This window comes from Hyaena hyaena, unplaced genomic scaffold, assembly GCF_003009895.1.
Source record: "Hyaena hyaena isolate Hyena2069 unplaced genomic scaffold, ASM300989v1 scaffold_319, whole genome shotgun sequence".
NCBI lineage: Eukaryota > Metazoa > Chordata > Mammalia > Carnivora > Hyaenidae > Hyaena > Hyaena hyaena.
Window position 1 is genome coordinate 1,025,910 of NW_024080951.1, and position 15,960 is coordinate 1,041,869.

Below are 15,960 nucleotides of genomic sequence, written 5' to 3' on the forward strand. Positions count from 1 at the left end.
ACTGAAATATTCAAAGTGATTCTTGAGTGTCATTGTCATTGTTCTTGCCCTTATTTCTTTAAAAATTTTTTTTAAAAATGTTTTTCTTTTATTTTTGAGAGAGGGACAGAGTGCTTGCAGGGGAGGGTCAGAGAGAGAGGGAGACACAGAATCTGAAGCAGGCTCCAGGCTCTGAGCTGTCAGCACAGAGCCTGACAGGGGGCTCGAACTCACGGAGTGTGAGATCATGCCCTGAGCCGAAGTCAGACGCTTAACCTAGTGAGCCACCCAGGCGTCCCTCGCCCTTATTTCTGATAATTCCTCAGGAGAGCATGTCTTATTTTTAAGTAATATTTTTTATTCTCCCTTAAAAACAAAATTTGTATCTGGTGATGATTTCAAAATGGAACCTAGGATAGGAATTGTTTGGGGACTAATACCACATCGTAGTTCTGTTTGATGACATCACCACTCTTGTGTTTCTCGCATGGATTAGCAATAACAGGCAGATTAGCAACGGCAAAAAGGAAGAGCCTCACGGGAACCTCTCCACGCCTCCCCTGCGCTGCAGCTCCAGAGGGCGGAGCCTATCCTCTCAGCACTCATCTGGGCCACTGGTCAGTGTGTGTTTTTCTGTTGCACGCCGTTGTCGTTGCATAGTGTCGATCCTGCCTGGGTGGGAACGTGCAGGGGTATTGCACGTTCAGTACAATTCTAGTTGTCAGTGCTTCCCCCGTGCTGTGGCTTACCGCATCTCAGAGTGTGGAAATGACCCCCGGGGAGCCCTGGGACCATGAGATAAACACCCGGTCTTGTGCTGGAAACACAGCCATTGGCTGCCTCTGTCGGCCGCCCCACCGGCTGGCTCTGCTGCTCTGGCCAGAAGAACCTATTGGCAGACCTTGACCTCCCTCTCCTAACGCTCCTGTCTGTCATTCATCTATATCACCACATATGTAGTGTCTCCTTCTAGAATCATCTGCCCCACTCCACATCTCCACATTAAATCACGCCTGTCTCTTGGGAAGTCAATAAATCCCCTTTGCTCCAGATGAACTTTATTGGGGTCTATCCGTGGTAGTAAATAGGAGCCCTTTATTCTCTCTCTTTTTCACATTCTTAATGGTCAGATGCCCGTTTATCACAGTACGGTGGTCTTGCTGGGTGTCTGCACTTACCTGTAATTTGTATTCGCTTCTGCTCCTCATTTTATTAGAAGCTTGGGCAGAGCGGACACTGTGTCGTCTCCTCCCCACACGCCATTTGGGAGGACAGTAACCGCTGCTCCGGGTCCGCTGACTGCCGGAGACGGGCGTCGAGCCGAGTCGTGTATTGATTTTTGTTCTTCTGTTTGTTCAGGAGTTGCCGGCACAGGAAACAGTGGAAGATCTCAAAGGTAGAGTATTCATTACTGCCATTTAATATTTCATCACAGCATGAGCTTCGGGGAAGTGGAAAAGCATTTTTGTAAAACAGAATGCCAGTGAGCTAATTCAAAATATGAACTGTACCTAAGAAGGCGTAGTGCTAGTTCAACTTCATTTCTTTCGCTCTTAGTTTTCATTATTTCTCATCAGAATTTGTACATCACATCTACGTCTAAATTGTAATATTTTATCGATCATGTGTCATTGTACTTTCTCCAGTTTGTTTATTTCATGTGGCTCAGAACAACCACAGATATAAAACAGGATCAATTCACCATTGACTTTCAAGCTTTTTATTGTAATACTTGCATCGAAAAATGACAGAGGAAGTTACATAGCATTCCGTGGACTGCATTTCCTTCAAGTTACACATTGTGTTTCTGGGAATTTTCTTTTAAGCCCCCAGATCTTTCTTTTACGTTTTTACAAAGACCTCATTTTCTTATCCTCTGATTGTCTTCAGAAAACTCAGAAAAGACCTTTTGGAGGCCTGAATTAACTCCTTCCTTTCTCTGCAATCCTATTTTTTGTAGTACTACTACAAAGAGAAATTTATGCTTTATTTAAATTTTGAAAGCAGCATAAAATTTTATCGTCAGTAAAACAGCTGGAATTAGTGGGTCTGAAACCCTGAAATGAGTTTCTTTTTTCATCACTTAGCTAAATTCCATGAGAATAATATGTAAGGGATTTCCCAAATTCTTTTTACTACACCACTACTACTGAAATGAAGGGAGCCTTACTTATGTTTCCAATGTTTATTTGCAGAGTTTCATGACAGTGTTATTTTGTCCATTTACACACAGAGACGCATGCGCACGCGCACACACACACACACTTTTTGTCATATTAGGCTACTTATTCCAGATCAAGCTTACTGTTGCTATTAACATCATTACTTTACATCATTTCAGTGTCCATTTAGGCCCTTTTTAACTTCACCATTCTAACTGAAACAATTACTTCCTGCCTTCCTGGTAGTAGGAATTGGAGTAGAGACCTTGAATGTATCATGAATGAAATTTTGAGTCATAACAAGTAAGATACACAGGTGATGTTTAGATCCACACCTGCTTGCTAAATCCAATGTGTTTTCAACAGCACTGCACTAAAGCAATCTCAACTTTTTCCTAGACCAATCTCATAATACACTTTCCTAGTATCTGATTCTTTTCGTTGTTAAAAGGTACAGTAGCGGGGCACCTAGGTTAAGCGTCCGACTTTCGCTTAGGTCATGATCTTGCGGTTTGTGGGTTTGAGCCCTGCGTCGGGCTCTGTGCTGACTGCCAGCTCAGAGCCTGGAGCCTATTTCAGAGTCTGTGTCTCCCTCTCTCTCTGACCCTCCCCTGCTCACGCTGTCTGTCTCTCTCTCTCTCCTAGAAATAAATAAAAATATTAAAAAAAAAAAAGGTGCAGTAGCGTTGTTTGATTTTTTTAACAAGTCTATTGAGATATAATTCAGATGCCATGACATTCACTCATTCAAAGTATGTAATTTAATGGCTTTTAGTATACTCAGAGTTTTATGTCCATCATCACAATTAATTTTAGAATATTTTGCTTACCTTGAAAAGAACCCCTGCCCTGCTTAGCCACACTCCTCAATCTCCCTGTGTTCTCCAGGACCAGGCAACCACTAATGTACTTCCTGTCTCTATGAATCTGCCCACTCTGGACATTTCATACGATGTGGACTCTTTCACTTAGCATAATGTTTCCAAGGCTGTCTGTGTCATAACTTTATATCCGTGCTTCATTTCTTTTTATTGCTAAGTAATATCCCATTAAGTGCTATATGACATTTTCTTTATCCACTCATCAGTTGATGAACTTTGTGGTCATTCCTCTTTGGGGCTGTTTTATTTTTTTTTTAATTTTTTAATGTTTTATTTATTTCTCAGAGAGAGAGAGAGAGAGAGACAGCATGAGCAGGGGAGGGTCAGAGAGAGAGGGAGACACAGAATACGAGAACAGGCCCCAGGCTCTAAGCTAGCTGTCAGCACAGAGCCCGATGCAAGGCTCGAACCCACGAACCGTGAGATCATGATCTGAGCCGAAGTCGGATGCTCAACCAACTAAGCTACCCAGGTACCCCCCCCCCAACCCCCCGCCACCCTTGGGGTTGTTTTAAATAATGCTTCAGTGAACATTCATTGGACAAGTTTTTGTGTGGCCATGTGTTTTCATTTTCTTGGATACATACCTAAGAGTGGCATTACTGGGTCACGTAGTTACTCTGTGTTTCATCATTTGGGGATCTTCCAGATTGTTTTAGAAAACAGGTGTATCATTTTACGTTTCCAGCATCAATACATGAAGGTCACGATTTCCCCATGTCTTTCATGGCACTTGTGATTTCAAACACTGTATGTTTGTTTATAGCCATTTTAGTGGGTGTGAATGGTATCTCACTGTGACTTTGACTTATGTGAAATTAGTTATTTTTCTAATGCCTAGTGTTATTGATGTTGTCACCATCATTATCATTAGAGAAATGTCTATTCAGGTCCTTTGCCCAGTTTTTAAAAAATGTTTTTAATGTTTATTTATTTGTTTTTGAGAGAGAGAGAGAATGAGAGAGAATGAGAGAATCCCAAGCAGGCTTCACAGAGCCTGACGCAGGGCTCAAACTCACGAACCGTTAGATCATGACCTGAGCCAAAACCAAGAATTGAATGCTTAACCAACTGAGCTACCCAGGCTCCCCTCTTTGCCCCGTTTCTATTCAGATTGTCTTTTTATAGTGAACTGTAAGAATTCTTTATATATTTTAGAAACAAGTCCTTGATCAGATATTTTTGCAAATATTTTCTCCCAGTCTGTCAGTGGTCTTGTCACTTTCTTACTGGGCTCCTTTAAAACACAAAAGTTTTTAGTATTTATGAAGTCTACTTTATTGTCTTGTTGACGTTGTCATTGCTTGTGGTTTTGGTGTCACATATAAGAAACCATTGCTGAATCCAGGGTCATGAAGATTTATTCTTATGTTTTATTCTAACAGCTTTATGGTTTTAGCTCTTATAATCAGCTCTGTGATCTGTTTTAAATTAACTTTTGTGTATGATGTGAGGTAGGGGTCCAAGTGAATTATTTTGCACGTGTTTATTAGTGGTCCTAGGACCATTTATTGAACAGACTATTTGCTCCCCATTAACTTGTCCTGGCACTGTGCTAAAAATCAATTGACCATATACATATAAGGGTTTATGCTGGACTTTCAATTCTATTCTTTTGGTCTATTGAGCTATCATTATGGCATTATCAGACCACCTTGATTGCAGTTGCTGTGTAACACATTTTGAAACTGGGAATTGTGAGTCCTTTGGATGTCGTGGTTCTTCTACATTGCCATGTGAACTATCAAGTTCTGCAAATAATGCATCTGGGATATTGATAAGGATTTTATTAAATCTGTAGATATATTTGGGGAGAATTGCCATCTTAACAATATTACATTTTCCAATCTGTGAACTTGGATGTCTTTCCATTTACTTAGCTCTTCTTTCATTTGATGATGTTTTGTAGTCTTCAGTATGTGTATAAGTCTGATACTCTCGTTACACTGATTCCTAAGTATCCTAAGCATTTTTTAAATGCTCTTGTAACTGAAATTATATTCTTAATTTAATTTTAGCTGGTTTGTTGCTAGTGTATGGGATAGAATTGATTCTTGCACATTGACTTTATATTGTACAAACTTCTTAAATGTTTATTAGTTCTAATAGTTTTTTAGTGGATTCCTTAGGATCATCTGTAAATAGAATGATATCATCTGTGAGTAGAGATCCTTTGCTTTTCTTTTTCTAATCTAGTTGCCTTTTATTTCTTTTTCTTGATGAATTGCCCTGTCTGCAATTTCCAGTACAATATTTATTTGATGTTATGAGAGTAGATATCATTGCCTTGTTTCTGATCTTATGGGGAGACCATTCAGCCTTTCACCTTTATATATGATGTTAGTTTTGGGTGTTTCATAAACAGCCTGTATCAGGTTGAGGAAATTCTCTTCTAATCTGTTTGTTTAATGTTTTTTTAATCATGAGAGGGTACTGGATTTTTGTCAAAAGCTTTTTTTGCCTCTCTTGACATGATCATGTAGTTTTGCCATTGTTTCTTGGCGTGTGTGTGTGTGTGTGTGTGTGTATTTGAAATATAGTATGTTTTTACAATTAAAGTGTCAAGGATAGAAAACAAATGACTGTATTGGGTTAGATTTCATTGCTAAGCAGTGTCTTGGTGGAGTCATTTTAGGCCAACTATTTTTCTTCATTTTCCGGGTAAGAAATTCATTATTGTCATTTTTGTCAGGGTTAAGCAGGCAATGAAGTATGATGTACTAATGTGTTCACCAAAGACCCATTTATAGGCCATGGTGTGGCTTTATTCATTTATATACAATACAATTGTAGTTGACCAATTCTTCCCTTGACTCTCAAAATAGCACATTTTCCTGATTGACTTCCTTCTCAGTGTCCTTTGATTGATCCTCCTCTGTTGGAGTACCCTTGGTCTTGGGCCCCTTTCTCCTCTCTAGATACCAGGCTGGATATGAGATAGCCTTGGCGATCTCATGTCAAAATACCATCTGTGCAATGATGGTAAGTAAAGAAATCTGTTTCTCCAATTTTGACCTCTCTCTGGACTTCTGTCCCAGGCATCCAGCTGCCTACACCTATTTTCCTCCTGGGTCAGGGGTCTAATAGTCCTATTAAATGGATCACCACCCAGTCTCTCAGTTGATGTCTCTACATCTGTATCTCCACTGCTTTGGTCCTCATCAGCAAACAGTCCCCCTGCCAATCCTGTTATCAAAGCTTTAAAGCCGATGAGTTTTCCTTGGTTTCTCTTTCCCTCACTACCGTTAGCATCCATCCATCACCAAGTCCTGTCAGTTTGACTCCAAAACGTATTTCAAATTCATCTCTTTCTCTCCATGTCCACCACTACCACCCTAGTCCAAAGCACTGTCATTCATCAACTGCAACAGCCTCTTCCCAGGGCTCTCTTGCAATTTTATCGTGCTTCACCGAGTCTGTCCCCCATGCAGCAGGCAGGGTTATTTTTAAAAACCTGAATCAGGTCATGTGCCCCTTAGAAAGACTTCTGCTGGGTTCACATATTCTTAGCATAAAACCCACATGCCCCGCTTTGGCTTATATTTTGGACCCTGCCAGCCTTGCTGATCTCTTTGTCTCATGTTCCTTATGCTTTCATCTACTCCAGCTTCACGACTTCCTTTCTCTTCCTCAAATATGCCAAGCAAGTGCCCATCAGAGGGTCTGCATTAAATCCTTATTTGCTTTAAAACCTGGGGTGCTCTTTCCTCTCATCTGGTATGTCAGGAAATGGTCCTGTTGGCTTACAAATCTGTACAATCACAATTGTGTGGTGTGGGAGGCAACGACACAAAAATGCATTATGAATGTGTTTTACAGACCCAGCCCAAGACCCCATTCCTCAGGCCCTGCCTGGTGGTTTGGATTTCTCCTGCAATATTTGTATTCATTTTCAACAGTGCACTTGATATTGTGGGGTCACATGGAAAGCCTCTCTGATGAGACCATTTCAAGTTGAGATCTGAATGGCAAGCAAAGAAGCTGTACACATAGAGAGGCCATGCAAGGGAGTAGAGGAGCATCAAGTCAGGACTCAGGGGATCTGGGCTCTAGTCGTAGATCCATCAGTAGAGTGGTGAACTTGGACATGTTTCTAGACCCTTCTGTTCTTCTCTTTCCATGAAAAGATATCTACTCTGTAGACTAGGATAACCTGCATAGCGTTGCTACAAAGTCAAATAATTTTCGCTATCATCATCAGCCAACATTCGTGAGTGTGGATAAGATATTAGGTTGGGTCATTTGGAGGATTCATTGAGTATAAACTATGGTTGTTTTTCTACAACACTGTGCAGCCCTGTTAAGAAGGTAGTTTAAATCTACATGAACAAAGCTACCGGTTAAAAAGTGTATGGTGCGTAAGGTTTAGTTCTGCAGACATTAATTGCTTAAGGATTTCAGAAGAGAGCTCATTTCTCGTTTAGGTGATCATGGGAAGTTACATGTTGGAGGAGGGATATCAAACAAGCCTTGAATGGGGTCTCCAGTGGGTGAGGAGAAAGAACATTCCAGGTGGGAGAGGTAGGCCCAGAGTTTGTACTAGAGTCAGAGAAGGTCTTCTGACTACAGCAGTGTAGTGACTCAATCTTTTCTACCGAAGTGTCCTTGGAGAGAGGGGAGTGGGTGTACATTTCCACCTGCTCCAGGCCACCTGAGACCTGAAGGTCATAGGCCGAATTGGCCTATGGCAAGGATTAGAAAAATACTGTTATGTCTTAAAATGTTTCATTCTTTTTCATCACATGACCATTTGTTTCCATAATAAGGTAATATCTTATATGACCTCAAGAGTTGTATTTATTTTTTCCCTTTAATATTTGAGTAAATGACAGGTTGCTTATCCTGGTTTTCCTGTGGCTTTGCAGACCCTCACAATAGGCCCCTTGTGCCCCCGGAGAACACTCTTCGTGATAGCAGTGAAGGAAAACTGGGTGTTGGTTGATTGATTGACCATAAGACTTGGCAAGAAAGAGCAACCAAAGGATTTCCCCAGGGTTTCAAGCTTAAGAGGCTTAGGGAACGGGAGGGTCACTAACAGATATGGGAAGCTAGGAGGGCAGAGCCCCCTTGGTCACCATCATAGTATTGCAGATACAATTTAGAAATGTTGTGAAAATCGGTGAATCACATCAGAAGCGTGAGGTTATTATTGTCCACAGAACAAGGTCTCAGCAAGCCCAGTGCCAGGCCTTCGGTCTAGTACTATCCTTCCAGATCCTCACGGCAGCCTCAAGAGGTTGCTATAATTATTCCCGTTTTGCAGGTAAGAGGTTGAAGGTTAGAGCCATGGCTCTCAACTGGGGGACTGTCCTCCCCAGGGAATGTCTGACAGTGTCTGGAGGCATTTTCCACTGGCATGATTGAGGGCAGAGTTGCTGCTGGCATCAAGTGGGCAGAGGCCAGGAATGTGCTAACCGTCGCACAATGCAGAGGACAGCGCCCGCGGCAAAGATTTATCTGGCCCAAAGTGTCAGTAGAGCACAGTGGAGGGTCTTGGTTTAAAAAAAATTTTTTTTAATGGTTATTTATTTTTGAGAGTGTGTGGGGGTGGTGGTGGCAGGGAGGGACATAGAGAGGGAGACACAGAATCCAAAGCAGGCTGCAGGCTCTGGAATGTTAGCACAGAGCCTGAGGTGGGGCTTGCACCCACAAACCACGAGTTCATGACCTGAGCTGAAGTTGGATGCTCAACTGACTAAGCTACCCAGGTGCCCCGAGGAGCTTGGTTTAGAAGGATTAAGTACCTTGCCCAAGATAACGTAGCTAGTAAGTAGCAGAGCCAGGAGCTTCCTGACAATAAGTCCCAAACATGTTTCAAACATATCAGTCTGCCTCCTAAGGTCACATAACAGCAAAAGCTAAAAGTCTGAATTATTATTTTTAAATGCAGAGATTTTAAGAACAATTTCAGAATGGAGGTGATATTTTAAAAATAAGCATCCAGCAATAGCACTGCTAGGAATTTACCCAAGGGATACAGGAGTGCTGATGCATAGGGGCAAGTGTACTCCAATGTTCATAGCAGCTCTCTCAACAATAGCCAAAACATGGAAAGAGCCCAAATGCCCATCCACTGACAAATGGATCAAGAAGATGTGGTTTATCTATACAACGGAATACTACTTGGCAATGAGAAAGAATGAAAACTTGCCATTTGCAGCAACGTGGATGGAACTGGAGGGCATTATGCTAAGTGAAATGAGTCAGTCAGTAAAAGACAAGATACCATGTTTTCACTCATATGTGGAATTTGAGAAACTTAACAGAAGACCTTAGGGGAAGGGAAGAGGAAAAAATAGTTTCAAACAGAGAGGGAGGGAGGCAAATCATAAGAGACTCTTAAATACAGAGAACAAACTGAGGTTGATGGCAGGGGTTGAGAAGGGAAAATGGGTGCTGGGCACTGAGGAGGGCACCTGTTGGGGGGAGCACTGGGTGTTGTATGTAAGCGATGAATCATGGGAATCTACTTCCGAAGCCAAGAGCCCACTGTATACACTGTATGTTAGCCAACTTGACAATAGATTATATTAAAAAAAAAAATAAAAGCATAAAAATAAGCATCCAGTTGCATGGGTTGATAGTGCTGCTTTTCGCCTGTATCACGAGGCCTTGCCCCGGGACATCAGTCACCCGTTTCGGGAGCTAAGAAGGTGCCTGTGGTTTATTTCAGGTGTCATTTTCTCAGAAGACCAACCTGTAGCACCAGTGTCATCTACCTCACCTGGTATCAGAACGGACGGCTCGCCTGCCTATAAAGCGTGCGCGCCGGAGACCATGACCCCGCCAGTCATACCCATGAAACGGGCTGTGGCAGAAAGTGGAGCCAGCGATCAGGGGAAGGAGAGGGGAGGGAAGGGGCAGCCCCCCCTCCGCCACAGATCTGAGGGCGGCTTAGTGGAAAAAGAAGCCTTGAGGAAGTTGCCACACTTGTCTTTGTCTCAGTACGACTTACTAGAAACTGAAGTCTCTTTCCAACCCTGGGGGAGTGAGAATTCAGTCCTCAGTCCAGAACCCGCGAATTACGCCCCAGGCTCCCTCCGGGAATGGCTGCAGAGCAAGTCCCCTCCGGACAGCCTGAGCAGTAGCTGCCCTCAGTGCAACACTGTTATAGCCAGACCTGTGCCTGCACGGGCGTCACTGGATGCCTCCCGCCAGGGGGACCCGCCCTTGAACCAGGAAGTGGACTACTCGGATAGCGAGGTTGCTGTGACTCTCATTGATACTTCTCAACCAGGAGACCCACTGAGTCTGCATGAACCCATTAAAATTGTCATCACCATGAGCAGTACTCCGAACTCCATGACAGACCTGGAAAGCTCCCTCCACCTGAAGGTGATGGGCACCGAGAGAGCCGGTTTAAAGTCTGACGCTGAGCCGGCTGCCCCGGGGGTGGCCAGTCCTCCCCACACAGTGCAGAGAAGAATTCCTGTCATCACGCTGGAGCTCTCTGAGGATGGGGCAGGAGGCGCTATGTGTCCCGAAGGCAGTGGAGGTGACAGGACTCCCGAGAGATTGATGGTGGAGGCGTCATCCAATCAGTGTTCTGGCTATGAGTCTGGGGAAGGAGGAAATGCCACAAAGGACGGCAGTCCGTCCCCCACAGGAGACCGCTGTGAAACAGCACCCCCATTCACACCTCATGCGGCCCCTGAGTCTGAGGGGGCAAAGGAAGGCCAGGCTAACCTTGACCCATCATCTTGCAAAACCAGCCATGAAAAGAGACACACCCGGGTTCTCAGCGTGGACAGCGGGACAGATGTCTTCTTGAGCAAAAGTTCCGCAGAAATTATTGGCGATAAAGAAAAAACAATACCAACTTCCAAATCTGACCTAGAGGCTAAGGAAGGACAAATGCCAAATGAATCCAACTTCCTGCAATTTGTCTCCCTATTAGAGTCAATCAATACTTCCAAGCTGGCGGCATCCAACGAAAGGAATGGTGTGGTGGAGCAGAACAAAGACAGAGGGCTTCTTAGAGGTATGATTCCACATAATTTCTGTCGTGATGATGCAAAGAAGGCAATACGTATGTTAATTACCTTCGGTGATTTGGTCTTGCAGATGGTGGGATATTGGGCCATTGCTGCTTGGTGTCATTGATAATTGCCGAATGTGCCAATACTAAACTGTGTGTTGAGCACATATTAACATGGGCTTATGCCAGCAGGAGCTTTGAGACATAGGAGTGAATGTTTGGCTTTCCTAGAAGGCCACGATATTGATTTGCAAGGAAATAAGCAATTATATTTTATCACAGTGACAAGAACAATAGATTTCTCTCTCTTTATAGAGTAGATGTATCTGGGAAAGCTGATTGTAAAGTACGTTTCTGTGAGATGAATTCACTTTTCTGTTGAGTTCCGTTATAAAATCCTGTATGCAGGATGCCTTACGTATCCCAATTTGTAAACATAATTATAACAAACACACAGCTCTTAATTTAGGTCAAGCACTGTCCTCAGCACTTTACGTGTATTAATAAGGATGACAGTATATTGTTGTCTGCCCCACAGGGTCCTCATTTATACTTATTTTGCCACTATAATGCCACCTTTCACTCTCAAAAGTGTTCCCAGTTTGAATAATAAATTATATAGTTACTCTCATCTTAACTCATTTACTCCTCATATAACCTTATTGAAATAGTCACATGTGGCTACGGGCTACCATATTGGATAGCGTGGGTCTGTACATGTGTGTCTTCCCAGGAAGCTTTGTGTATGGTGGACAGAGCCCTCGCTTTGGGACCTCAGAGCCCAGGGGCAAATTTTGGTTTCGCAGTACCAGCTGGGTGAGATTGGACAATTTACTAAATCCGTCTGAGTCACAGTTTCTTCAATAAAGCAGGAGTAACAATATGCTGCAGATTTACTGTGAGGATTCAGTTAGGAAAATAGGGAAAAAGTCTTCCTCCATAATCAATTTCAGCCTTTTATTCTGATTTTCCCCTCAGGTCACATGTTAGGTTTATTTGATTTGTCTCCTTAAGTTTCTGTTCTTAAATTTGCCAGCTAACCACATTCAATCTGAATGGTATTAGATTGGAAATCTAGGGATGTGCAAAGAAATGATGCTATGTAGTTTTCTATGGAAAAGAAGAGGCTTGTTTTCAGGAATCTGCCTGTATGGCAGGGAGGGAGGAGCTACAGTGGATTATTGACCCCTTCCAGGAAAGGACAGAGGTTTTTAATTGAAGGATAAAAGAGAAGGAGGTAAGTCTTTTACGTCTTGGAGATCGGTAATATCTTCTTGCTCCTCTATTACTACATAATAATTTGTCATGTGCTGTTATCTAAAAACCTGATTTCTTGTATACGCTGTATGTTAGCCAACTTGACAATAAATTATCTTAAAAAAAAACAAAAACCCAATTTCAGAGTGTATTTCTAAAACAACGCGGCAGTGTTTAATGATAGCAGCAGCGTAGGCAATGCGCCCTCACCTTTTTCCTGCTTGATAGTGGAACAGTGCTTGAGCATTCCATGATTGTAAAAAGATACATGATTTCCCAGTTCTCCGTGTGTTACTCTTATTTCCAACCCAGGCCCTCCCCGCAAAGGGCTTTATGATTATCGTCAGGGCTTGGGGATATCCTAAGGTTCAAGGCTATGGAAAACCGCACATGTCTCAAAAGCCTTTGAAAACCGTGTTTTTGTTTTGCTTTGGTGCAGCTTAATTTAACTTTGTGGAAATAAACAAAGACTGCTCAAGTGACAAGCAAAGGCTATTATTCGGAGCTCGCTACAGCAAGGGAGCCAGCCACCATTACCTGTGTTTGGGAGAGACTCAAAGGCAGGTGGAAGAGTGGGATAGCTTTGTAGTGGAGAAAAGGAAGGCTTCAGGTGTGCTCTGCTGGGAGCCTGGGGAGACTGGGGACAGGCTAATTACAGCATCCCGCGTGATTGGTACCGGGACATATTTGACTCTCTCTGGCTGGAAGCAGGGATAAAAGTCAGGAAGGCTCTCAGTAATTAATCAAGTCCTGGCCATTTGGGGCCGCTTCTTACAGAGGTTGTCATTTGGCTTCCAGGACTGTTGGCTAGAAATAATCATCTGACTTTCTACACGTCTGACTTGTCCATAGTATGTTGGCTTCCTGAGCTGGTTGCTGTAGATTGTGGGTCAGAGTTCTATTTATATATATATCTTGTGTGGCCACTGACTATTTTGTATTCAGTCTCTTCTAGAATTTCTAAGAAAGTCATCATGAATGTATGTAGAGACGCTTTTTGAAGAATTATCTGAAGTATGGGGGCGCCTGGGTGGCTTAGTTGGTTAAGCGTCCAACTTTCGCTTAGGTCATGATCTCGTGGTTCGTGGGTTCGAGCCCCACATCGGGCTCTGTGCTGACTGCCAGCTCAGAGCCTGGAGCCTGTTTCAGTCTGTGACTCCCTCTCTCTGACCCTCCCTGCTCATGCTGTCTCTCTGTCTCTCTCTCCTAGAAATAAATAAAAAATATTTAAAAAAAAAGTTAAAAAAATTAAAAAAAAAAGAATTATCTGAAGTATGGAAAAGTGGAAACAACCTAAATTTGTAACAATAGGGCTCTAGTCCAATGAATTATGGTGTATCAGTGTAATATTACAGAACTACCATTTTTATGTGGTATAAGAATATCTGATGTCATTGAATATTTATGATACTTTACCATAAATATCACAAGTTATAAAATCATATCTGTATTATAACTTAATTTTTGTAAAAAAAATATATGCCTAACAGAAAAGACAGGTATGGTGTATGTATCAAACTGGCTCCTGTATCAGCATGATAGGGTTAAGAATGATTCAAAATTTTTTCTTTCCTCTAGTTTTAATTACATACAGTTAATATGCACTGTTTTAATAGAAACGTCCCGTGAATGTGTTATTTTAAAGGGGAAAAAGGAAAACACGTAGTCTGAACGTTGACTAATGCAATGTACTCATTTAAGAGAAGGAGAGGCTAGGGGCACCTGGGTGGCTCAGTCGGTTAACTGTCCGACTTTGGCTCAGGTCATGATCTCACGGTTCTTGGGTTTGAGCCCCGTGTCGGGCTCTGTGCTGACAGCTAGCTCAGAGCCTGGAGCCTGCTTCAGATTCTGTGTCACCCTCTCTCTCTGACTCTCCTGTGCTCACACCGTCTCTCTCTCTCTCTCTCTCTCTCTCTCTCTTTCTCAGAAATAAATAAAACATTAAAAAATTAAAAAAAGAGGAGAGGCTAAAATATGAGAAAGAGACATGAATAAATAGGAGACAGATTTGTGTAGCACGAAGGGGTGGAGCTGTCTGCCTTCGCCTTTCTGCAACTTTGTACGTGATATGATCACTGGCTAACGCTACTTGTTACGATAGCACTTTCTCACAAATGCGTGTCCTGAAAACTGAAAACTTCTGTCTTGACAAGCTGTCGAATGAAAGGCAAACATTTTTGGATCCAAGAAATTCTAATGGTAGTTTCACAGATGCGCTGGGAATGTTTATCTTCAGGACTTACATAGAAGCCAGCGATGTGTCTCTAATTGCCTGGAGGCTGAGGATGAAAAACGCTGTTATATACGTACCCGTGGGATTCATACTCCAGGGGAGCTTACATGATTTGACTCTTTGCGGGCCCATGCAGATCTTGGTGGCCTTTTCAAATGGCATGTGTTGAAAGGACCTGTGGGTTCAAACCACTCACTTAGACAACAGTTTACTCTGAAGAACATAACTCTTGGTGTCTTTGGTCTTGGGGATACAGTGGTTATTTTAACCCGAAAAGTGGCTGTTGGGGTGTATCCTCAGACAAGGAAGGGCTGACCCTCAGGGGTGGGTTCCATTGTGCATCACGGTATCATGACTCTTGCTTTGGTCAGTTATTTAAAGAGGATTGCAGGGGCGCCTGGGTGGCTTAGTCGGTTAAGCGTCCGACTTTCGCTTAGGTCATGATCTCGCGGTTCGTGGGTTCGAGCCCCGCGTCGGGCTCTGTGCTGACTGCCAGCTCAGAGCCTGGAGCCTGTTTCAGTCTGTGACTCCCTCTCTCTCTCCCTCCCCTGCTCCCGCTGTCTCTCTCTCTCTCCAATAAATTAAAAAAAAACATTAAAAAAAAAATTTTAATAAAGAGGATTGCAGAAACTCAAAGAACCTATCTGTACCTATTGATTTTGGCATTCTTCTTCACCTTAAATTATTCCCCGGGGCAAGGAGCAGGTGTTGCATCTCACTGTGTCTTCCACGGTGCCAAGTATATAGTTCAAAGTCAGCTCTTTAATGAATATCCACTTTATGAAGGGGCTAAGTCTACCTTTACCTTGAAAACTTAGATGTGGAGAATGAGGGAGAAGGAATGATTGATAAGATTTTAAAGTGGCAAAAGGGGCCTTGCTCCCAAATAGCCAGGTTTGCTTATGTAACTATTTTTTTTCATCTGATGCTGTCCATTTATGAGTTATGAACCTTTCAGGCCCAAGTAATCTAAATGGGTGACTTTCTGCCCACTGAGCAGTGACCCAGTGGTCACGGGTTATTTCAAAGGCATCTCTGAATCTAGAGTACACAGTGTCCATAGATCTCTAAATCACCTGTCTCTAACATATAAACGCTTCTGTTTTTCAAATATACTTGGGTACTGTCATCATTAGTAAAATTACAATGTATTTAAGCACATTATGAATTCATAGGAGCTATGTCGATTTTCTGTCTATTCTTGTTTCAGTTTTGGTAACTTACTTCCAAGGACTTTCACATTCATTTCTTGTTTAACATTATGTTAACACATAAAAATGATGTTTTTCAGATAACTGCTCCCAGGAGAAAAAGGAGGAACTCCAGGAAAGTGAAAAACCTCATGGACACAGTTCCAAACAAGGAAAACCAGACGTGCAAAGTCAAGACCACACTAGCACCAGCCCCGTGTTCACTGAGCCTGCCAAGATCACGACCCTGTGAGCGTAACTTACTTACTTAGCTTCACGT

The 15,960-nt window shown here is 42.7% G+C and overlaps 1 protein-coding gene across 1 annotated transcript in view; it reads left to right on the forward strand.

Moving 5' to 3' along the window:
- The window catches only part of PCNX2 (pecanex 2), a 300,964-nt gene that overhangs the window by 27,835 nt on the left and 257,169 nt on the right, over window positions 1-15,960 (forward strand). The window contains exons 3-6 of the mRNA XM_039248833.1: window positions 476-596; window positions 1,339-1,375; window positions 9,696-11,003; window positions 15,782-15,929. Coding sequence (XP_039104764.1) covers window positions 476-596; window positions 1,339-1,375; window positions 9,696-11,003; window positions 15,782-15,929 — 1,614 coding nt within the window. The remainder of the gene's footprint in view (window positions 1-475; window positions 597-1,338; window positions 1,376-9,695; window positions 11,004-15,781; window positions 15,930-15,960) is intronic.